Below are 26274 nucleotides of genomic sequence, written 5' to 3' on the forward strand. Positions count from 1 at the left end.
GAACACTGCAATGCTGGGGCAGATGGAGCGTCCCACAGGAGCGCTGGGGGCCCCCCCATGTGCTTAGCAGCAAGGCCAGCAAACTTCTGGTCAACTTCTGGGTCTGCCGCCAAGCGCGGTGCAGGGCTCCCCTGCACCTCCCTGGCTTGGTGATTGGCCATGGGGGGGACCCCTGGTGCCCCCCCAGACCCAGAAGGCACCAGTTGCCGAGCCGGGGGTGTGGGGGGGGCCCCCCAGAACGCACCCAAGTGGACCCGGAAGTGGACCAGAAGTGCTTTTGATCTTCTTCATGTGCTGGGGAGCCCCCCACGCTCCCATGGGATGCTCCATCTGCCCCACCATCACAGCATTCACAAGCCACCTGGTACCTTGAGGTATGTAGAAAAAACATTTAAAGCTGTGTCTATGGCCGAATTGTTGAATCTTTCTGAATCGATTCAGAAGGTTCTGATTTAATTTGAAGAGATTAAAGGGTATCCTGATTCGATTTGGATTCAGTGATTTGGCCACTGAATCGGGCCGAATCACTGCTGAATCAAATCAGGAACCAAGGCTTCACATAGCCCTACTGGACACTCCATTGCTGGCCCCATAACTGTTATTCTCAGACAGAAAATTTTTAAAATTGAATTTGAACAGGAAATTGGGGAACAAGACATCATCCACCAACTGGATGTTGGTGTTAAGTGTGTTGTGTGGATCTCTGTGTTTAAACAGAGACTATGGACTCTTATCTCATTACGTGAATTAACTTTTGTGACCCTTTGTTGCTCTGGGTTCTTTGCTTGTATTCCTCACAGCACTCTCCCTCCCTCCTGGTCCCCCACCTACTGTATTCTAATCACTCTATCCACTTTATACTCTGCTACATGCTGTTCTTTCACAACATCTGGGGGAGTGAATTTGGGTTCATGAAAGCTTGTGCTTTCTCTCTATATTTCATATTTAATTAATTTATAAAGGTGCATATCTTCTTTGCCATCTAATGGATGGAGCTGCCAAGAAAGCAGCCCAAAAAGTTGGAGTAGTGCAGACTAGACACAGAGCACCTGAGCTAATTTTGCGCCAATAAATGCCTTTATTGAGGAAAAACTGTCTGTTTGCTGCTTGGAACTTCAGGGCTACCTTCTTCCTATCAAGAGGTAAAGTCTCTCCCTCAGGAGCTGAACTGAAAGGCAGGGCCACAGACAGCCAAGGGGAGTCACGGGCTGAAATGCCAGGGTTTGTTGGAAGAACCCAGGGCTTCCCTCCACTGTAGAAGCCTAGCCTAGGTTGTGTTCAGGGGTTACTCAGAGTGATCAGACAAGGCTGGAGGTCCTGAGCAAGTGCTCTCCTTGGGGACTTTATATCAATGTTAAACTTACTACAGGTTAGGGTATAGACACAATCAAAGAAAGACTGAATTCTTAAACAATGCTCCAATGAAACATAACTGTATTTACAAGAAAGCTAAAAGCCAAACAAAACAAACAAACAAAGTACCAACAGAAAAGGTTTAGTAAGTACACAAGAGAGTTAAAAAATCATTAAATTTATATTGCACCTTAATTTCTTTTTTTCTTTTTTTATTTGCACTGTTGAAGTCAATGTTCACAAAATGGAATAATTATTCTCAGGTAAACTGACATGCAGGTAGGCACTGCAAGTCTGCCTATACAGTTCAGCCAATAAGCCTCAAGGCCCCTATAATCCTCTTTGACTCCTGAACATGTGTAAAGCACAGAGAGATAGTTAGTCCAAAATTACGCAAAAGGTAAGGTAAGGTGGCACCTTATAGATTAACTCTTTCAAAGAGGCATGGACTTTTGTTGGCTCCAGTTTAATTCGTCCGATACTTTCTGATAACCTCTGAGGAGGTAGGCTGTACCCTACAAAAGCTCAAGCTTCTCTTAAGGAGTCAAGTCTATAAACTTCTCCAAAGCAGTCAGCCATTTGGGCCCGATCCTGCAATTCTTGATCAACAAGAACTCTCATTATAATGGGTAGGACCACTGGAAGTCTGCTCCTACCAAATGCTTCTACTGACCTTAATGGTACTGGCTCTACCCTTGCCCTAATCTTAAAAAAAGAAAAAAAGGAATCACTGAATCTAAAGTATTTTCAAAAACTAGATTAACAAACTTTTCTGGGGAAAACCTTTTTTTTAAATGGGGTCTGAGCATTATTTATTAATATTCTTCTGAATTTTAGGCAATTTAGAGTTTATTAGGTTTTTTTTATAAATCAGGAAGGGTACTTGTATTAGTTACAAACCAGGGGCTGAAATAATTCAGATCACGAGAAATAATATTTTAAAAGAAGTACAATGAAATTAATAAAAGTCCTGAAAGGTCAAATATTTGATCACAGTGGACTTACTTTCTTCAGTGTACTGCATGCCTCACTCACACAAAAGTCTAATGGAATATTCCTGCTTAAGTGGAGGATCGGGTCCAGAGAAGATATGAATATGCAACTTATCGAGAAAAAAACAAGTGAGACAAGAATGAGGGGGGAAAAAAAGACAAATCTAAACCAAAAAAGGAACGAAAAGAAAAATAATATATAGATGGAAAGAGAAGTAATAGAATCAGACAAAAAAATCAAATAAAACACCAAAAACTCCAAAGCGAACACGAGGAACAACTTAGGAATGTGACCCTGTGTTTTTACACAGTGATAATATCAAATATCATATTGTTTTGCTCCAATTTATCTTTTTTTAAATAAACTCAGTTTTTATGAAGCAAACATTACTATGGCAAGTATCTAGCCCAGTGGTTCTCAAACTTTTTTTTCGCGGACCACTTGAAAATTGCTGAGGGTCTTGGCGGACCACTAATAACCCTTTTTTTGTTCTACAAATCAAAGCATGCAACTCATATTTTAATATCAGTAGTCTTACCTTATAAGTACAGATATTCTCGATTGTTCTGCAACCTTTCTGCAGGTCACCTGAATGGAGCTCGTGGACCGCAGTTTGAGAACCTCTGATCTAGCCTGAATATTGGATATACTTTCAGGTTTCCACAAGGGCTAATAGAGACAAGCCAAGTGCAGATTAAAACAGGTCACCTGCTCATACTTCCTACAGTAATACCACGTTATCATTGCTCTCCTAGCTTTATCATCTACTTCACATTACAGTAATCAATTTCAGTGGAGACTTCTGATTTCATTAACCTAATCAAATATCACACACCAACATGACCCACAGTAACTTCATTCTACTTAGCCTTAACAGATAAAAACAAGCTTTAACAGAGCTGCCAGTGACATTAGAGTCCACATCCAAATAAATCCAGCACAATTAGCCAACTGCCAAATTCCAGTAGACCCATTCAGTTTCTTGTTTCTTTTATTAGCATACCGGACAAACTAAATACACTGCATATAAAAAGCCAATTTTTTCTTTCATGTGCACAAGTACATGCTACTGAAATAAATAACCTTATCACCAGAGTAGCTCAAAGTAATCAGACTTGCTCAATGACTGGCATGTCATGCTATTCTCAACCCTTCTCACTTTGCCACTACCCAGAAATGCACCAGCAGCGTAAAGAGAAAACCTAAAGAGAAACATATTAATGGACAAAGAATTAAAGAGGTGAGAGGAGAACACAGAAGAATCACCTTGCTTGTCCCAAGCAGCTGAGAGACAATAAGCCGAATTCTATTTTCAGTTTCATTGATGTAAACTTTATTTACTCATTGGAGATACCCCTGGCTTAAACCATTAAAGCAACACAAAACAGAATTCAGCCCAATTTGGCCTGAGCTCCACCCATTAGATTTTTTGCCTGTGAAGGAATAAAACAAGGATTTCAGGCTATAATTAACAGCAAATATTTTTAACAAATAATGGAAGCAAAACTGGGAACCAGCCTTGCAACTTGTATCTCAGACATGAGAAGTGCCACTGAAATTAATGCAGATTACTCATGTGAATAAGGGTTTGTAAGATCAGGCCCATACTAATGGGGGACAAAATATTTTTCTTTCCTTATTAAAGATACGTGTTGTGTTAATCTTTCTTTTTACCTCACTTTTGCTCTTATCAGTTATTCAGTCACTTCTCAGTACACAGGAAGGGAAATACTGTATTATTGTCCATAGTGGCATAATTACATATTCTTCTATTTCTTTTTCCATATATGACTGAATCAGAAGGAAAGAGAGAAATGTGCATAGTGATATAATAATATGCTGAGTTTATTTGGAAGAAATATATTAGCCATAGCATAACATTTTAATTCTTCCCCAGCATATAATGCTGTGTTTACTGCAAGGTCAGTTAAGTTACTATAAGAGATTTTTAATGAAAACAATTATAAATTTAAAATAACTGTGTTTAAAGCATTTAACAGTCACTAAGGTCAAGTGATTACAGCAGTTACAAGACCCATGGGACATGTTCACACCAAAACAAAGTGAATAAATTACCTCAGCCAGCGTGTGTAATCACTAAGTGACCACAGAGGTTATTCAGTGTACAAGCCCAGAAGACTTTCATGCAAAACCAATAATGAAAATTTATCAGTCAAGGGGAAAAGCATTAGAATTAGCAAAAGTTACATGGTCAGATATAGAACTATTAGGAGTAAAAGATGCAATGTGTAGGAGAGGGTTAGGCAACTGAGATAGAGAGGCTGAGGGGGGAAAAGGTGGCATTAATGAAACAACCAGACAGGATCCAATCCTGAATATTTTGTGCAGCTACAATACCTACTGAATGTCGTGGGTATTTCAACCACACAAAAATGAAGTAATAAGGCAAAGGAAGCTCTCAGATGCTCAGGTCTTTTTCATGAACTCATCTAGTAAAATAAACTTGGGATGTGAGGTTAGGATATTCATATCTTAACTTTGGCTTTGTCTTTGCTCCCAGAAAGTGGGTGCTCTTACCAAGAAATAACTAATGTAGGTTAGCTATACCACTGTAAAATCCTAGTAGAAGCAAGGATGTATTGATTTACCATGAGGAGAACTATGGATGGTTTGTTAACCTATCCTAACTACCTCATGGTATAAACTATATCAATTGCCATGATTCTACATCAGAATAGCTAGGCGCTAGGCACAGTAAATCCCACTGCAAAAAAAAATGATGACTTTGATAGGATTTCTGTGTACTGTGAGCAAGAGGGCTTCAGAATAAGGCCTTATTAAACAGGGTGGAATGAATATTAAGATAAAACAGACGAAAGTATCATAATGCCCTTGGGCAAAAGGAGAAACATTTCTGCCTCTGGTACCTCTGTGCCCTGTTATCACAGCCTTTTACCATCTCATCATGAATATATTTATCCTCACAACACTTCTGTGAAGAAGGGGATAACTCCTGTCCCTATTCTACAGATTAAGGACCGCAGCGCAGAGACAGACCAAGACCCGAAGTCACACTGCTATGCTTCCAAGAGAGGAGGATGCATTGAAATAAGCAGGGCCTGGAATAAGCAGGGCCAGCTTTATGGTGTACCACGCTGCCCCTGATTTTACAGAAGCCCTTCATAGAGCTGGGAAGACATGACACGCAGTGCTGGGGGCTATGGTCTTTCTCAATGGACATGGTATTTTTCACAGAGGGAAGAGGAGCCTACACATGTGGAAAGAAGGATATATTGGAATCCCCCTCTCCTCCACAGAGCTATTCATTTTCCTTTTGTAGTACATATATATAAGGGAATGCATACAGACTTAATCCTATGCCTCAAAGAAGGAAAGAGGAATTTACCAATACGAGGTGAGGAAAAAATCAAGAGAACAAAGTAGATGAAAGAACGCTAAGAATAGCTGCAGCCGATAAATGGAGGGATGAAAATCAATTTTCATCCCCAATTCTAATATGAAGACTGAAGAGTAAGTACTGTTTTGTGTATGAAGATGATGGTAGGCTCTATCTCCTTAATCTATGAGAAGGAAATATAGAAGTGTTAGGGAAAATCCTGTGGTACTTTCACAGTAAAAGCTTCTGTCAGTTTCAGTAGGACATTGATTGCTTGAGGTCGCAAAATTTGTCTTGCTAGATGCAAATTTGAGGTCAAGTATAAAAACTTTAACAGAGAATGTTGCATCTTAGCCAAAAACCCAAGAAGGGATTAATACACCCTGACCCTGCCAGCACTCCATGTGTTGTATGTGCACACACACAAAGACAAATCATTCAATAAAATTATGAGCTGGAAACAAAACCCATTCAATGAGTTATATTTCTTATGTAGTAAATGTTAACCAATGGCTTTTATGATAAAATATCATCATAACAGACACATTTTCATTCCACAGAATGTTTCCTGTTTCCAATGCCATAAAACTTCATAGGAAACAATGAAAACACCATAGAACTTAACTGTGCATTTTCAGTCAAACATGTCTAAATGTACAAACTCTCCTTATCAATACAAGGATGAAACAGTGACCCAAAGCCCGAAGCACCAAACTATAATATTTAGACACTATCATGAGTTCCAGTCCCAGTGGACATTCAAAGTCTAGTGTCTTAAGAAAGTAAATCCTTCCCGGAACCTGGAATGCCTGGGGCCAGCAACCATCTTTAACAGTGCTGGCTAACTTTCCTAGCGCGGCTGACTTACGCAGGTACAGTCATACTCAACCCCTATAGGGAGATGTGCCTGCCCAACAGTCCCACCAAATAGGATATCGCCATGGGGCATCTGGATGCCATCCGTTCTGAAGTGTGCGCCTAAGATGCAGACAAATCATATGTGGCTTGCTGGTTGTGGAGTATCATATGTGATAGAGTTCCCACTAGTGAGAGGTCCCAGCATGGGATGCACAATGAGTATAGTATGTAAGGAGGCTCCCTGTGTGCTCCCTCCCATTCCACATACCCATATAAGCACCTCTCACTTTCTAGCTATTGCAGAAATGGTCATTCTAAACCAATAAGAAAGGGTAGCACTTTCTCAAGACAAGGGCTTGAAAGGCATAATTACAGCACGTTGGTGTGATTATGATCGTGAGGGATACTGGAAGCCCTTGTTCCCAATATCCAGCCATAAAAATAGGGGCATATAATCTTAAAATTTGACAAGTTCTGGGAAATCAAAGGAGAGTACAGGAAAAGAAAGAATGGAATGCACAAAACAGAGAGGAAAAGCAAGGAAAATGAGAAAGACTAAGGATTTGGGAGTCTTTTTGTTTAAAAAAAAAATCCTGTTATGAACCAAGAAACAACCCCTCTGATCTCCCAAAGGGCCAGCCAAGAGAATCCCATGGATTTAATGAAGCTATTAAAGGCCTTTAGAGACATGGTCATCACAGCAGGTAAAAGAGTACAGTGACTGAGGCACAGTAAAATTACAGGTCCATGCTTTAAAAGGTTCTTATATAACATTGCAGATTCTTTTCAAGCAGGAAAAATATTTGGAAGGCAAGCTTGCTGTCTTGGGCCACCTTAGCCTCTTTAGTAACCCTAATATAAACAGTGATATGCACCACATGGCTGGCTTCAGGTTCTCAGCCGAAGAATAATGAAGTGACAAACATGCATCACTTCACTGTTCTCTGTCACTTTCCCTGTGGAGCTGCCCTCATCCTATTCAATGAACTATTAGGATACACCTGGAAATGTGTAATATTAGCTGCATTTAACCTGGGAGACTGCACATCATAATTGTAGAAGTCAGCATTCAAAGGGTTAAAAATGACCGCACTTCTTTAACTGAAAGTCACCTGAATAACTCAAAGACATACTTTCTCTTTCATGCTGCCCTTTTTTGGTGTGGGGAGAAGGGACTTCCCTATGTCTGGTTACGTTACTGCCACCCACACCTAACATCTAAAAATGTTAAACCTCAGAAACTCCCAGAGATGACACATGAGCTCTTGTCCCTTTGCCTTTGAATGACAGAGGCCTCTGCCCCAAGATACCTCAGACATGCAGCAAAATATCTCAATTCATCTTTAATTAACAGAATCATACCCAAACTAGAGACAGCACATCATATAAGAACAACCGAAGCAAGGGTAGAGGGATTTCCAAGCTCGTGAATTCAATTAGGAGGCAGTGAGTGACACTTGGACAGGAAAGGTTAATTGGGGTCAGCAAAACGCAATAATTCCTTACCTAACCAGTCATTAAACTTCTTAACCTCTGAGGGCAGTCCCAGCTCGGTGAAATCGCCTGTGTGGAGAAGGATGTCCCCATAAGGCATCTGGATGCCATCTGTTCTGGAGTGTGTGTCTGAGATGCAGACAAATCGCGTGTGGCCCGCTGGTTTTGGAGTGTCATATGGGATAGGGTCGACCCTGAAGCAGACACATAACAAATCCCATAACAGTTACGTGGGTTACCAACTTTTGCATGTCTTGTGTTAAATATGAACACAAATCTAAAGATACAAAAAGTCATAAGGGAATGAAACAGTAAGACATGAGAAACATCCCCCGATCAAAAAAATCCATAACGCATGAGCATCGACAACCCAAAAAGTACAGTCACATTTGTAAATACTTACCTGGCAGTAAAAGTAGAAAGTGAAAAATTATATGCATTGTGGTCTGCTCCACACCCAGGCCTGATACAAACATTCATAAATAAACTGTCTAATTTGGTCAGACCTTTTTCATCCAATCAAGAGGTACCTTATTACATGAACCAATACATGGGCTGTAAAATACCAGATCTGTCAGATGGGCTAAAACTGTCTCCCAGGCTTGATTCCTGCCCGGTGCTGAGCAATAGGATCTCAGCCAAGTTAAAGCTAAGCACTATCACAGATGTCTATATTTAAGCATGGGAACATTTCCACTGACTTCAGCAGAAGCACATGCATGCATAAAAATCAGATAAGTGGGGCCCAGCAACAATCCCTCAGTTCTTCTCACACCAACCCCAGACCTCATCTTCCAATGTCTATACCACCAGAAGGTGAGGTCAAACATTAGCAACTATGGATAAAAACATTTCTGTTGTTTTCAGTTAGCGATGCTAATAATTTTAGCTCAACCAGCTATTCCTTAGCAACAGAGACATTAAAGTGACCTTGTCAACTATAATAGCAATACAAATATAAGTCCTGCCTTTAAAAAACGTGTTGAAGGGCTCAAATCTTATTGACATTTAAAGAAATAAATAATTTCATGGGGTGCTTTAATTTAATTTATAATAACTTAGAATAAATTAACATTTCTTTATTGTGCTGCAAGACTTTGGTGTACTTATAGCTTCTGATTATGGATATTCACAACGGTGGCAGCTTGAGTTATCTCTACTTGAGCAAATTCCTCGCCAGTTAGTCTGCCTCACTTGAGAGCAGCCCCACTGCAAATCACCACTTGAGTTGCATAGAGCATGCATGCATGATGCATGATTACCTCAAGCATCAGTAGCATTTGGACTTCAAACCACAAGCCCACATATAAGTTAACTTGACTTTAAGTACCACTTCATTCAAGATGGATTTTTATGTGTGGACGAGAATTGGGTGAGGGGTAATTTTCAAACAATATGTAGAGCAAATCCAGCAGTGAAGACAAGCCCTGGATGTTTTTACAGGACCTTGTACAACGGGGTTCTCACAAACACAGAAATAAATGTCTGAAAACCACTAACTGAAAGCAAAAAGAAAGCAAAACAGAACAAATGAGGTGCACTACTCAAGCTGAGTGAAAAGAGACAGGCAAACAGTCGGCATAAATGGAAAACAATAAAATGATTTGCTTTCAAAAAAAATATTAGTTTTAACAGTGCAGTGTTTTCCCATAAGAGAGATAAACAAAATTCAAAGGAAAACATAGAGGATGGAAGTGTTCCCTTATATTTTTCCTATTTATCTCCTGAGCTGCATAGGGCCATATTTTCTGCTGGTGTAAATTAGGGTAGCATCAATCACAGGATATGAGGTTAAGCTGGTTTCTCAAGCAGAAAGTTTGGACCATACATTAGAAATTACATTACAAAAAAGAAGGGATAAACATGAAAGAACTGTGTGCTGTAAAAGCAGATATATGGAGCCATACCAAATGAGATCATATCCAGAAACGGAGTAACAGAATATTGCCCTGAGTTAACATACTACAGGGAGGCAAATGGCCTACTATGTAGCTCTAACAATCGTTATTCTTAATGGCATTTCCCCATCCAGACTTAGATGAGTTGCTGGAAGTAAGTAAGTGTTGATCACCTGTCCTTCCTTAAATAGAGACTAACAGAGCGCTCTACACATGCAATTAATGTACCCGAATAAACTCCGGGGCAGTTTGCACCAGAGTCTATTGCTCCCAGGCACACCATATGCAGGGCACACCTAGAACTGCAGCACGTTTAGCCAAGGTGGCACAGCCCCAGCTGGCAGGGGGGACCCCAGGGGTCAGCCTGCCAGCCCGGGGCTGCTCCAACCCAGCTCAACATATTGCAGAGGGGCTGGCTGGGGCATGGTGGGGCTTCAGTGCAGGGCTAGCCAGCAGGCAGTCCCTGCACTACAGGCCCCAGCCAGCCCCATCAGCGTCTATACATGCACTGTGGTGAAGTAAATAACTGCTGTAGAATGGTACTTTTGTCTGGCAGTACTATCCTACAGTGGAGTTAATTCGTTTACTCCATTCTAATAGCACCACGTGTGTAGATGCTAATGTTTTACTGTGGAGCTAATTAGTCAACTGCAGTAAATGTCTCCTGCAGATGTACCAACAGACTTGCAAACTAGAGAAAGTTACATAAGTGAATCAACAGTGTGGTAAACTTCTCTCTATCTTCAGTATTATATTGCCCCTCACCACAGTGCCTGAGAATATTTAGCAACACCTCTGACACGTATTATTTGCATTCTACAGATAGGAAACTGAGGTATAAGATGGCTGTGCCAGAGTAAGAAACTAACCCTGGGTCTTGCAAGGTCTGCATGAGTCTTCTCGCACACAGCACGTTACCCCGGGTATGGTAGGGGAGGCTAGGGTCAGCACTGGGTGGGCCCCAGGAGCCTTACCTGGGGTCCTGGGGGCCTTCTAGGGCTACAGCAGCAGCAATCTTGCCACTCAGAGCCTAGCCGGCAGCCAGGACATGGCTCCGGCTGGTCAGGTTCTGGTTTCAGGCAACACATGCTGTCCCCATACTGCAACAGCTGAATGTGCTGTATGTTGTATGCTGCACCACATAAAATGTGGCCACACTTGTCTGGATGCAGCCAATGAGGGCAAACAGCACTTGTGCAAAGCTCCAAACACTGACACATAGCAGAGATTTACACTGAAACAAATATTTCAGTGCAAACCCTTGTATAAATAGAGTTCTAATGGAAAAGTAGTCTAATTAGTTTTCTTACTACCCAGACTTTATTTACTTCTAGCTCATATACTGAAAAAAAAATTAACAAGATATTGCTGAAGCATTACAATGCATGAGAAATTGATAGAATACATTGATTAAATATTAGTATCCTAGGAAACCTGATCATAATAACTAGGCCTAAACCACAGTGCATGGGCCAGACAATTGAACCAAGTTTTTTGTGGTTTTTGTTCATTGACTTGCTGAGTTGCAAAATGCACTCAGCCAAAGCGTGGTCTGGGCACTTATGCAAATTAGTGATATTCTGCATTATTTTTAGGGGGATTTTGTATAGCGAATGAATTTTCTTCAGGGGGAGAAGGTTAGGAAGGACACTTTGATATGTAATTTGCACATATTCCAGCATTTCTTTTAGTAATGGGCAGATTTTTTTTTTTAAACTAATGAGCAGACTGTACGATTAGATGGCCCATATAATTGGTTATCACTATGGGTTTAGCTGAAAACCCAAAAAGAAATCTGAACTCCAACATACAATTAATGGATTTTTCCCACAAGGGTTTGAAATTAATAAGGCTGTTACCACAGAGAAAACTCACTAATCCACTGAGATCACACTGGCAACCTGGGCAGAACTGTGATTATAGGCAGTCGTGCTTTCTTATTTGGTGTCTTCCTTCCCATTACTGAGGGTAAATTGAAATTTTTGAGAAATATATTACAAAGTAAACATGTGGGTCTCTGCGGCTACAATCTTATCAACATCTCCTCACTTCCAACAATGCTTCCTCCAGGCAATACAAAAAAATGAACGTCTGCTTTCGTTGCTGTACTGTACCTTGTTCAGATATGTCTGTCTGCATTAGGGATGAATAGCATCATTGGACCTTGTGGCACCCATTTTTGCTTGTAAACATTCACCATACTTTCCCTACTCCCTCCAGCTCATTCCCAAACACATTTTTTACTGTTCTGAGCTCCTGTTCTGCTATAGGCAATCCCGTCAATGTGATACTGAAGTCTGGCTTAGAGTCATTTTCTATGCATTCAATAACTAACCTGAAGAGCATAACAAAATCCAAATTCATTAAGATCCTGATGTCTCTTTTTCTTCCCTTTGTGAAAGCTATGATGTTGCACTGTATGTTTCCAGCTTAATTTCTTTTCTTGTTCAGCAGTACTGGCTTAGAAAATATTAAAAACAAAACTACTGTAGGTAATTATTCCCAGCCCATCAACTCCCCTTATTCTAAACATTCCTCCAAAACAGATAGAGAAGTAGTTGTCTTGCCATCCCAGGAGGCTGAAGTTCTCTCTTTATGCAGAGTACAAGCACAGCTAGTAGCAATGCAAGCTTTTCACATATCACTGCATGAATGGGACCCACCCCTAAGCTTGTACAACCACCTCTTTGAGCAGATGCTAGTCAGCTCCACATTCAGTCAGCTCCTAGTCAGTCCCGTGAGATGGCTGGCAAGTATGCTATTTGTGAAGTGAATACCTGTCCATTAGAAACTGGACTGAGGCCACTTATTCATGAACTGTCAATGGCCAGAAGCTGCAAATTTCAAATGCTCCCAGGTATCTGACCTCTCACTGAAGTCCAACAGAAAAGGGCACCCAACTCCTTCAGCCTCGCCACTACCAAAGTAGAACCAGTGACATTGGGAAGAAACACTCCATTTTCTTTCACCAATTCCCTAATGCATTCAGTGCACCCAGCTCCCCGCCGCATTGTGAGATGCAGCAGTTTGAAAAACAAAAGGTTTCAGGCTGGCAGAATGAACACAACGGACTCTACCGTCATGCTTGGAAAAGTGTGCGTGAGGTGGCACTGTCTGATGGCAAACATATTTGTTTCCAACCTGTGAGAAGGGTGACCTGACAGAATGATTGTTCTGGGCAGCCAGCTGTAGATCCCTATCTTTTTTGCAATAAAAATACATAAATAAAACTGTACTATACATATATCAGATGGACATGTGTGACAAAATTCCCATTTGCCTCCATTGTTTGATTGATACAGCAATGAAAAACATTAGTACTGAAAAGCACCAATGTGACTTAGGAGACTAAATCCCAATTTCCAAAATGATTTAGGTACCTTAGGGAAAGACACTTAAAGATATTTAGATGCCTTGCATTGAAACCAATGTTAGGTACTTAAAAATACCATAAGAACTCTGACTTTTAAGAATCTCAGTCATACAGGGTACTTTTTAAAGTTTATCCTTAGAATCGTAAGAGCATCCTATGGAATAACCAAAAGCATCCCACCAAAAATAAGACAGAGATTGGCAACATCCAGGCTGCAGGCCAGATCCAGCCAGATGAGCCACTGGATCCGGGCTGCAGAGCTTGGGCGCTTCAGCAGTATTCTGCCAGTGGGGGGCTTTCCTCACCCTGGTACTTGCACCCTGGCCAGGTGATGAAGAACTGCATTGGGACTGGGCATTTGGGAGCTGCACATAAGCTGCCACTTGCTTCTTCCCATCCCACAGCTGCAACATGGGTTCAGCTTCCAGTTACTGAGCCCCAGCATGGGTACAGAAAAAGCCCCTTGCTCTGGAGCTGACACCGATAGCCCCTTGCCCACATTGGCCCGGAGCTGGGTTGTTCTTGCACGCCACTTGGAAAGGTTGCTGGCCACTGTTATAAAACAGCTGACCACTGATGCTTTGTAAAGATTAAGATCATTAAAATTATTTAAAAATTATTACAATATAAAATAATATGATTTTTATTTATAATTATAAAGCAATATAAATTATATTTTGTATACTGTTGCTATAAAATATTAAAATATAAAATTCTGCCCTCTCTAGAGTAACCTGCATCTTGAATAAACTCTATAAAACAAATTAAAGAATCAGAAGCACTGGGTTATTTGTTTACTTATACACAAGCAATGCTTCTCACACAACTGCTTAGTTTAAAATAAGGTACCTTTATCATCAGCTTTCCAGATAAACCAAATTTAGAATAGGTATTGTCTCCCCATTACACAAACGGGTACTTCAGGTTCACAATTCCTTACAAAATCCTACAGCTCAGACACCTGACAGTATTAATCTGAAATAGCAACTAACGATAAATACTGACTCATCAGTCAAGATTAATTTAATCTTTTTTTCAAATATGGTGGTTACCATGGCACTCTAGGACACTAAGGTTTTCTACTGAGTTACAGAGAGCTAAATTATCACTAGCCATAAAGTGCAACACAGAAAAGTAAATTAGTATAATGGCCCCTTTCTCCCCCTATTTTGGCTATGTATATTGTATGTGGCAACCTGTGGTCATGGGGCCGTCTGGCTCATTAAGGGTATGTCTAAACTAGTAAGTCTTAACTGGGGTGCTGTAGCACCCTGGGGTTCCCCGAGATCCTATTAAGGGTGATGCTGGTCTCGGGCTCTATGCAAGGAGGTAAGTACTCACTCCTCCAACCAAGTGCTCCACACCTGCCCCTACCTCCCTTGCAGCCTTTGGGCGAACTGCCCCTGGATTCCAAGTGATGTCTGTTTACAGCCAACTTTTCTTAAACATCTTTATTGGGTTTGCTACAGGAGATCAGTCTAGTAGAGACCATCACAAAGCACCTTACAAATGTACCCTTTTCCAGACCTGTCAGCTATATGGTGATGTCAGTATGGTAATAACATGAACATTGTTTTTTCATCTTTTCTTTGTGAGTGAATTTCTTCTCTGCTGGGGTAATTGTTTATCTGCATTTTTTACACCTTAACTAACCCAACTGTAAATTCTTTACAGATGGTACAAGACTGTTTGCCACCAGTCATATTTAGTCACAAGCAGCAATAAAGAAACATCTTGCAAATATCTGAACATGTTTCTGTCCTGGAACAAATATTGGTGCGGCGTCTGTCTTCATTAGAACTTACAATCATTTTAGTAAATCTGCCCTGATTATCATTTATTAAAGCCCAAATATTTCAAGCGTGCTGGTATGCAAAAGTAAAAATCACATGTATTACTGCACTTTAATTGTTGTTTTTGTGGCTCATTTAGAGAGACAATATCAGGTTAAAAGAGTACATTACAATTTATCTGTGTTGTCGGAACTGAAATCGTTTTATTTATATTTTCATTCATACTTAATCACCATTGATACTGGTGTTTCATATTTGTTTTTATATTTCTCTTTCCTTCTGCAATGCCACCATCTTCTCTCTACAATCCCCATTTCAAATCCTGTTACCTGAACATGGTTCTATAGAATAAATATGCTCACTATTTTTTGTTTTAGAATTAAAAACAAATATTTTCATCAGATGGTCTTAAAATAAGTTTGTTTCTAAGTACTTCTAACCTCCTTCTCAGCTACGGCTATAAAATGTCATTATGTTTAAATGGGAAAACAAAAACAATTGATTCATCATGTTTTTTCCCCATGAGTATGTGTGCCTGCATGTGCATATACATAGATTCATGCACACTTCAGTGATGTTTATTAGAAGTGAAGGGTAGATATATCTGTGAAAGGTCCTTGTTAAAATGTTGATGGAACACCAGCACCTGTTGTGACTGTCATAAATATCACAATATTTGTTATTTAAGTTCCAACTCTGAAGTCAAGTGATCAAGTGAGAATTGCAGATGCAATTAAAAAAAGGTCTACAGCTCTCTTGACTGCAGAGTATATTTCAAGTGCACTCTAACATTCAGAAATCAGAAGTGAACTGAAAAAAATACCCACTTTTCTTTTTAAAATCTCATGATTTAGGAGGTCATAGGTCCCACACATTTTTTTTTGATCCTTTGAGTTGCCAGTACTTCAGGTGGTTGAGAGGCTTGTGTAAATATCTCCAACAGAATACACATGTACATTTGGGGATGAAGTTTTCAGCAAGCAAACCCAAAGTGTCCAAACATGTTTTTCCATTTGTTTAAAACAGTGTAATTAGTGTCCTGTGTGTTTGTAAACTGGCAAGTTACTAAGACTAGGTACAGACCTTCCAAGAGGCCAAGGCAGAATTGATTTAAGTTACAAGGTTTTCTGTAAGCAGTGTAGTCTAGATCAGTAGCAAACAAAATAAATTTCACCTTTTGGTGTGAGGGGGCAAATCTTAGACCGGGTTCTGCCATTTTCAAACCAGTCCATGTGTGCAAATGTCTGTTCTATTATGATTGGTGTATGGTTTCTGACCACTTATACTGGTAAAAGTATAATATCTATACCTGGCCTAGGAGTTGTATAACAGGAATGCATCAGAAAACATATTGGTAATTTTAATCCTTGGAGAGAAGGTAAGGTCATTTTGGGCAGCTATGAATGGTGAGGGGGGGGAAAAAATCACTGAATTAATAGATTCCAAGGGGGGAAAAAATCACTGAATTAATAGATTCCAATCTCCTGGATACCAAACCTGTGGGAGAGCAAGAAGTTGATGCTACATTGTACTACATACAATCGTAACCCTGCTGCTTAAGAATCTGTGCCCCAGAATTAATTCTAAAAACCTCAACAATAATGTTATTTCACCACCTAAGTTAAAACCTACATTTCCTAACAAACTTCCTGTAACGATTTTACAAACTATATCCTATTTAATTAAGTGACTTGACAATGGATTAAACTTTTCAATATTTAAAATTCTTGTTCCTGACCTTGCAGTGGGAACTAAAAGCACTTTGGTAAATGGACAGGCAGGCTGCCTCGTTTCAACATAGCCTCTCTAATTGTATTCTTTGCCAAAAGGAAGGGCAGTTAGCAACTTCTTACTACATTAACTCAAAGCATCACAACAAATATTCTGACATTTCCACCCAGAAAATAATACTCTAAGGGTTCATCTGGCCTGGGAAATCACATGGTGTTATAACATGTGCTAACTGACATGATGTTTAATGCTTGTTTGCACTCAGTTTATACAAGGACCATCACATTTTACAAATGCATTGCCAACCCAATAACTCCACACTAACAAATGATAAATATCAGGTTGATTAACATGTATAACAACTTGATTTCATCTCCAAGTGTAAAGTGCCAGAGACACACTTGTTCTCTTCCCTAGCTAGCAACCAGAGCACACCAGCAGAACAACTCTTTCCAGATTATTTTAACCTAAATTTATATGCATATCAAAAACCAGATTATCACAGAATGTTTAAAACACAATTTCACTTCCTGAAATCTTTATGCATGTTTAACTTCCACTAAAAATACTCTTGCTGATATACATATACCACCACTAGCAAACCCTTTTGCATGTTGAAAAGTCCCTCATCCCTTACCATAACAACAAGAAACACTTCCTCCTTAAAAGTGTTTTGTTCTGGAATGCTGCACTTACATCTTTACAGATGACTACAATTTAGACATAATTTTAGGGCACAGAGATTTGAAATCCCCTAAAAGAAGAGGCGTAAATTCATCCTTGTGGTAACTCCAATTATTTTAACTGAATACACAAATACTACCAAGTGTTTAGCTTATTAGGAGGCTTGTAATGCTGATATAATTTTAGTCGCAAGTGAAAGTAATTGAGGATTGAAAAAGACATTAAGATGCAAGGCAAATAAACAACAAAAAATCAGACCTCATGGATGAAGGAAACTTAACATGTTTTGTGCTGCCATGACATTTTAAGTTACTTATTTTCCCAGTATTAAGACCATTTGGAAAAAATGGTAGGTGAAGATCACAACTGAGAGAATTCAGAACCAAGAAAAGATACCAACAAAAATCAATACAAGAGAAATTACTGCAGCATCTCCTCAATTTATTGTGATACACTTTTATATTAAGAGCCAAGTATGTGATGTCTTTAAAATGTTCTGATGTCAAGGGCATAACTCAGGATTTTCATTACTCAAGTGTTTGAGATCCTAAATACAGAACCAAAGAAACTCCTGGATGCCAAGGCAAATAGAACTGAGGATGCCTGTCCCCATGCAGGAAGATCTCACCAGCTCCTAGAATTGGTCCCTATGCTGAAGTCTGTCTTTACATGGGCAGAACAAAGTGCCAAGGGCATAGCAAGCTGCAGGATCAAGCCCTGAGTGTTTACAGAACACACTTGAGGATCATTCAGATATTTTTATTTCAATGCATACTTGATCAGGAAGGCAATAGCTGTACTTGAAATTTCACTGACTTGCAGTAGAGAAAACATAAGTGTTCCCCCCACAACCTTTCATCCACAAGTTAAATATACAATGTAAGTGAGAACCTCTGCACACAGTCTTCTCAATGATTTCACTTTTTGACCCGAAGGCATCACCCTCTCTAGGGATGAGATGCAATTCAATCCCCCTGCTTCCCCTGCAAGCATAAGTGCTAGCCCTCTCCTAAGCAGACTGCTAATCATGTGAATGTGTGTGCTGCTATGCTTTATGATTTAGGTTTCTTCCACTGGGGACTAAGCTGAGGCCACAAAACCTGTTCAAAGCAAGGACAACCCATGCTGGGCAGACATTACTAGGTCCTGTTTTTACTTACAAAGGACCATACATTGGCCATGACATGCATGCAAAATCCCCACAGATGTTAGTGGAAAATCTATGAGCGGACAGAGTATATAACCTGAATAAACAGGTTCCTAGTATTCATGCAGCATGAACTATTGCTTTGTGTAGCATTAAGTGGATATAAACTATCTGTTATCAACAGATTTAATTTTGTGGATCTGAGCCAGTACCTAAAGCATTGCAAAGATAAACATTCAAAGCGGAACATGTCTTTCTGATCAGATTTGGTGTGTGGGAAGTGATACCAGGTGGAAACCTGTCTTGACTGGGATACGAGGTTTCTTCTACATCTAAACTGTAACTTGGGCTTTTTAGAACCTTCAAATGTAACTCAATGGCACTGCAAATCTAGGCTGAGCTTCTGCCAAATGAAAGCTTTTAAAGTAGACAAGCAATGTTAAAATACTTGCACGTTTAAGTTTTACCACTCCATTTCATATTTCAGATGAACTTCAGACTTAGTCATATGTTGCTACCTCCGACCCTCTCTTCTGAGTAAACATTATCAAGAGGTTTTCGGTGGGAAAGGAACATATTTAATGTAGAGCTCTATATAGGGCAACTCAACTCTCTTTTCACAGTTGTGTCCTTTCTCCTATTATCACCTCTGCTATATCATCCACTGTTACTGACTCCTCTACCAGATTCTAAGCTACATGAAAAAAGGTTTCTATGTAGTGTCCCAATTGCCAAACAAGCTGCTGACTGACAGTCAAAAACTTTCACATGCCCTGTAGTCACACAGGTCATCTCAACTACTCCTAATTTCACTGTTGTGACTTCCTGTGTCCCTTCAGCAGCCTAAACCTGAATGAATTCCATCCAAGCCAATAGGATTAGATTTCTGGGAGATCAGAACCAGGCTCAGGGCTTCAGTTAAAAAAAAAAGTATTTATTCCATATGCAATATTTTAAAGCAAAAAGAAAAGGTAAGAGAAATTCTGCTCTCTGTTATATTCCTGTAACCTCACAAAAATATTTATTCCATATACAATATTTTTAAGTGAGAGGACAAGGTTAGAGACAAATTCTGCTCTCTGTTACATCACTCTAAGCTCACAACCACTTCAATAGGGTCACAAAATGCATTGAAGAATTTGGCTATTAAGCTTTATCAAGTCTATTTTGTCTACTCAACCCCTTACCTTTTTTGGAGATCTATTGCTGTGACACTTTGTAGGGATAACATCTGCTTTTAGATAAAACATGGTAAACAACTGAAGCCTGTCCTATCTCCCAAGAAATAACTATTCCAAATCCAAGAAAACATCATGAATTGATGACTACATTTTTGGGGCCTCTACTGCACTGTGAATATCTAAAACAGACTCAGAAAACTCACATCTTCTAAAACCTCTCCCTTATTTGTAAAGGGTCATGTAAAGGAACAAAGGAAGCTAAAAAAACCACCCAACAAAAAGAACGTACAAGGTACTTTCACATGCCCTTTCCTTTTCTTCTCTCAGTGGTATTAAACAATTTGTGACAAAAAAAATATACAGGTCAATTAGTGTGCAGCCCATGACCCCTCGAGATTCAAACACTGGTTTGGGTTAACAATTGAGACAAAGCTACCTAAGAAAAAGAAATTTCAACACACATTTTACTAAAATACTGCACAGTGCAACCCCAGATGGAGTTACAGTCCCTCCCACCTTGAAATCACATACCCATTTTAACCTGTTCTCTTTCTTTCCCCTTTCCTTTCTTCATTTGATAAGGCCATGTAGCTTCTCCTAAGCAAGGATTATTTTTATGCCACAGGCTCCTGAATGCTTTTAGAACAAAAGCCTCCATAAAAAGCTATTTTCTCTATGAATAAAAAATTCAATGAATATTTTTGTTGCATCATTACCATAACTTGTCTATGGCATTTATTTGACACACACATCACATTTAGGCAAACAGCATTATGAGAAGCATTGCTACATTCAGCATCAGGAGGTTTTATCAATAATGTAGTTAATAAGCAGAGGTTTTGTGGGCAACCACAGTATGTTACAGGTTATCTAAGACCATCTTGCTTTTGCTTATACTTACATCTTAAAAATTAATGAATTAAGAAATCCTCAGTGGGAATATCTGGGACACTCACATTTATCACAAATGTTACTGACTTCTGCAATCAACAATTATTCTTACTGCGTTAAATCATTTATTTTCAAAGAGGTACCAAAAAAAAGCAAATAAACCCTAAAATGAATTATAGTCAAGATAAAAATCTGCCTTAGGGATACTTTCTAGAAAACTCAATTTAAAAATACATTTACCTTCACTTTTATGCTGGAAAAAAAAAGACTGGGTGATTCTGTTTGCAATTATATTACACAAGTCAATTCTATAGTCAAACATGCTGAATATCATCAGTATGTTACTTTTATATATTCATGAATGGAAATAGTGTTAGGCTATTACAGTGCATTAAACAGAAGTTTTCACTAATTATATGAACCCAATTAGCCATCACTTGCTATACAGAACATGAGACCCTGAAAACTTCGAAAGCCAACTGCTTTCTAAATCACACTTTTTACAGAATCAAAATTGGTTTGCGTGGCAGATGTTGCTATGCATTGAAGAATAACTACTGCTATGCCAGACAAAGGAAGTGGATGCTTTCTAGCTTTGAAATTCAGGAAAAGAATAAAACCATGAGAAGCTCTAGGAGGCACAGAAACAAACTGCATCACATAACATTTTATGATAGAAAATGAGATGCAGACAATGTAATTTCACTTACGTGATTCAGTTCCAAGCAATGCAAATGCAATCTTGCTGATTACATTTTAAAACAAAAGACTGAATTTGCTTATTTAGACTAGTGCATTAGACATGTGAAAATTATTACAAACCCTACTTGCAGTAGAACAAACAGAAACCACAAGTACAATGTTTTTTATCTTTAGATGTATTTGGAATTAATCTCAATAAGTAAAAATTCAGCCCATTATAGTGGGCAGAAGCAAGTCACGGAGTAACCATAATTTAATATCCACTCTGGCTGTTAATGGTGTACAGGGCTTTGTGGAAGCTCTCTGCACTAAAGTGAATTTCAACAAGCCCAAATATTTAAAAAATCATGCTTCAGAAATTCCAGAAATCATGAGACTGGAATAACGTTCATGCGGCTTACAAGGAATGAATTGTTGCTTTTCTTTTTTAAGTTGCCTTCTAGTTTCTTTTCCCCTGCTGCCAATTTGTGTTGCAAGCAGCAACTGAAGACCTTTCTACCCCACAGGCTGGATCTGGTGTGTGGGGACAGGGTGCAGTGAAGGACCAATGCAGTGCATGGGGTGGGTGAAGCAGGGACGCTACCCAGCGCATGGAGCAGGTACAGCCAGGACCTGACTTGGCCACCCACGACAGCTGCATGTCAATGACCCAGCTGCCCAGAAACAGCCTTAGCCTGGCCCAGCCATGTGGCAACACCCTTGGTCTGGCTTTCCTGCATGGCAACTGCACAGCCCGGCCTGGCCGCCTGGCACATCCGAGTAGCAGTGTCATGGTACAGCCCCCACTGCTTGGCAATGTTTACATGGGACTTGGAAATTTGGCAGTGGGGTGGCTACCACTTGTGACTACCAGATATCCTGAGCCATGGGGAACCCTGCAGGCCAAATGTCATGGCTCCATGGGCTGGATGTTGACTACCCTTGTTGTAGAATAATGCTTGCAGAATGGCTTATTTAGTCAATTTTCCCAGGGCTAGGGACAGAAGTTACACGTAAACCAGTTTAAGTGATCAGAAACTGGTTTAAACCTGTAACAGAACAGAAATTCATTGCACATAAACCAGTTGCAAAATGGCTGAGATAAACTTGGTTGAATGTAGTAACAGACTTAACTGATTTAGGCCAAACCGGTTTATGAAACTTCTGTCCCAAACTTCTTCCTGGTTCAAATTAAATCAGAGCCCTCCAGCATCCCAGCATGCTTTCCAGCCCTGGGCTGGGCTGAGCTGTGCTGTCTTCTCCAGAGAGCAGGGCTGGCCCTGGCCCTCTGCTCCCTAGCTGGAGCAGTGAGGGTTGGTTCACTGGCTTCCCCAGGCAAACCCTGGCTGGGGTCTGGGGGCCAAGAAGTGGGGTTAAAATCACCTTCCCCAGAGTACAGAGCTGCCCTGCTCTGCCCTGCCCTGCCGGCTTACTTACTGCTGGACTACCAATCCCAACGGCACCTGGAAGCAGGAAGATGCAGTGACAAGCAACCTTGTGGAGTCCTGCTGTTCTGCTACAGGACTGCAAATCCCACAGACCTCAGGGGCAGCAGGAAGAGTAAGCGAACACACCTCCCAACTTGTGTTTGTAATTTTCAGTTTTTAGTTTTTCAGAGAAAGAACTATTCTTGTTCAGACGTTTATGAATTCAATATTAGTACCTCCCCCCAGGCAGAGCACAGGCTGGGGCCTGGCCACCCCACACTGCTCCAGCAGGGATGAGGGAAAAGCCTTGGAGTGGCTGGCAGGCATGCTCCAGCGCCTGCCAGCTTCTGGCCTGAGCCACTGCAGGCATGTGGCTGCATTTTCTGAATCCAAAGTGAATGTGTGTTCATTTGCTTATTCATTAAAACTCTGCAGCCTAGGCTAACCTGCAAAGACTGAATCAGTTCAGCTTCAGGCTTTTTGACTGTCTGTACTTGGCTCAAGTGCATAAGCCTTTAGTCTTGGAACTAGTTTTTGGGACAACATTTCCTCTGCAGTGACAAGGGCTAGAAACTGACTTTTTGATGGCTACAAGATTCTCATGTAATTAGACCTAACAGGGTGTTTGGGCTTTATTTTTATTTTATTTTTTGATGGTGGCTGGACTATTTTTTTATTATTCTGCCTAATGAAACCTGGTACTCATTTACACATCCATAAAATTTTTCTTCAACATGTAAATAAGACGCTTTCACATTTTTTACATTATCTCCATCACAACAAGGGTAGAACACATTTTGTACATGGGCTGGTAAAGTTTAATGACAGCTGGGCAGGCTGCAATAACGATTCATTACACTTCTCTCTGACTTTACTAAGCATTTTGCAAACATTAAATGACTAACACTCCTGGGAGACTGGAGTTCTATTGCCATTTTACAGATGGGGCAGATATTAAGTGAGTTGCTGGGGGAGACACAGGAAGTCCTCCAAAGACCAAGAAACAGCTGTTCTTACATCATCATTTCCTCTAAATGCAGCATTACCTGTGCAAGAAATTATGTTCTTTCGTTGTCTTCTTTACATTTCTGCACCCAATTGTATGTAACCTGGCAACGTTACTAGTGTCACGAATAGAACAACATTAAGGGCCTCATCCCTTGACTTTAACACTGCAGGATCATGCTGCAAAGTGACTTCATTTTGTTCCTCTCAATAAACCAGCACTTGCTTACCTTAAATTAATAGAAAATGAGGCATTCAAATTCTGAAATTTAAGTGACCAAACAGACACTATGAAAAACAAGCTCACAATCATCCATAACTGATATTTTTCCTCAAAGTATTCAGCCACTATGGACAATACACATACTCAATGGCTGGTTGGTAAACACCCCATCAGAACAAAAAGCTAAACTGGCAATATAGTTTATTTGCAATGAATAACTCAGCCTGCTCCAGAAATCCTCTCAGCAGTTGATTATTTATTACAATGTACTATAGCTCCTTGCTATGAGCTCTGTTACTAAACACACCCAATTTCCCAAAGACCATAAGGTACCTACAAACCTAAAAGAGGTTTTCAGCAGTTAGAAAGAGCAGGCCCTCTCTTCTTAAACTTCCAGCGCCAGTTAAGTTGTTGAGTCTGCCTCACAATATGGCTGTTGCACCAAACTTTGATTTAACAGTGGTATTATCCCAATGTACCCATGGCAGGAGACAGGGCTACTAAAAATGACTCCCCAGCAGCTGCTGCTATCTCATAAAGAACTGTATCTAACTTCTACGCCTTCTCTCGGAGCTAGAAGCCCTATCTCTTTGCTGACAAAGTTATTCCCCTCTCACTCAGTGAACAATTTTTCCTTGTGAAGAAAATAATGTACAATTCCTTTGATTTTCTCTGCAATATGAGCGCCTCTCTCAGGTGCAAAATCAATAACCACTGTGAATTTCTCACCAGTAGAGGTAACTTTGCCATTGCTCTAATGACTCTATAACTACACTGCCTTCTTTTTCTCACCAAATATACATCTAAATGCAACTTAGCTAAACAAGAATCAGTGCATCCTTTATACGCCAACTACCTAAAACGTGACAGTTTATAGAAGATCTGACATCCGCCATTAGAAAAGCTGGTGATGTGTATGTGTATACTTAATATTACTTTTCATGCTAGCAACTGTAACTCTCTCACACCCCCCATACACGCACACACTTGCACATGCACGCACGCACAAACACACACATACACACACACACATAATATGATCCAGTAAGTTACTTTGCCCTTGACCTTTGCTAAATAACCATGACCATAGCATAGCATGAATCACAGACTTGCCATTCAGTTATTCCTCACTCCAAAGAGACCTGCCAGCTGTAGCATCAGGCCTAGGACCTTAGCAAATATAGGTTTGCTTAGCCACACTCAGATCATTCAAGCCAACTATTTAGTGGACATCTAACCTTACAGGAATTTAACAAGATATCTGACTTCTGGCATCTGCCACTCACTTTTCAGCTCTCAGTCTGGTGGTAGTAGCAACAGCAATTTATTTACAGCTTTTGCTAAAATGATACAGTAGAATTAAAAAAAAACAACCTATAAATGATATAAAAATAACATTACATGATATGTCATTATTGGTAAAAGCATGCACTAAAATTACACATTCTACTCATTGAAACAGAAGTAAAATCAAACACAATATATAATACATAAAAATAAATAAAATGAAGCAACATAAAATAATAGAACAAAAAATTAAAAACAGGGAATTCTATTAGATTTTGGCCCTTATTTTTTGTGCAACTACCACACATCAGTCTGATAGTAAAAATGCTATTCCAACCCAAGCATGATAGGTAGCTTGTACAGTATTTGTGAAGAAAAACAAACATATGAATGCAAACAAAATTTCTGCCTTGGGATACTTATTATGATCTGCTGGCACCTAACAATTTGGAGAAGCGCTGAGGTCCCGGAGGGGAGGGGAGACAGGTGTCCAAGGAGAGTGGTTGCTCCTCAAGGAGACGATCCTCCAAGCCCAAAGGAAGGTAATCCCAATGAGGATCAAAGGGAGCAGGAGGGCACATAAGCGCCCATGGCTCACCAAAAGCATCCGGGAATGTCTCCTTGCTAAAAAGGTGGCTTACACCCAATGGAAAGAAGGGGTCATCACCAAGAAGGGCTATTCTGCAGTTGCTCGGGGATGTAGGGGGTTAGTTAGGAAGGCCAGGGCAGAGATGGAACTGGGACTAGCTTCCCAGATTAAGGACAATAAGAAGTCTTTTTTTAAATACATAGGGGGTAAAAAGAAGGTCCCAGGTAATGTGGGGCCCTTGCAGGACGCGTTGGGAAACTTGGTCATCACACCAGACGACAAAGCTAACATGTTTAACGATTTCTTTG

The 26274-nt window shown here is 40.1% G+C and overlaps 1 protein-coding gene across 3 annotated transcripts in view; it reads right to left on the reverse strand.

The window, feature by feature from the left end:
* Window positions 1-26274, reverse strand: part of MPPED2 (metallophosphoesterase domain containing 2) — a 172547-nt gene that overhangs the window by 112423 nt on the left and 33850 nt on the right. For all 3 annotated transcript variants that reach the window (XM_019519505.1, XM_019519507.1, XM_019519506.1), the window contains exon 3: window positions 8069-8250. In XM_019519505.1, coding sequence (XP_019375050.1) covers window positions 8069-8250 — 182 coding nt within the window. The remainder of the gene's footprint in view (window positions 1-8068; window positions 8251-26274) is intronic.

Source organism: Gavialis gangeticus, unplaced genomic scaffold (assembly GCF_001723915.1).
Source record: "Gavialis gangeticus isolate Ggan-Ray unplaced genomic scaffold, GavGan_comp1, whole genome shotgun sequence".
NCBI classification, from domain to species: Eukaryota; Metazoa; Chordata; order Crocodylia; family Gavialidae; genus Gavialis; species Gavialis gangeticus.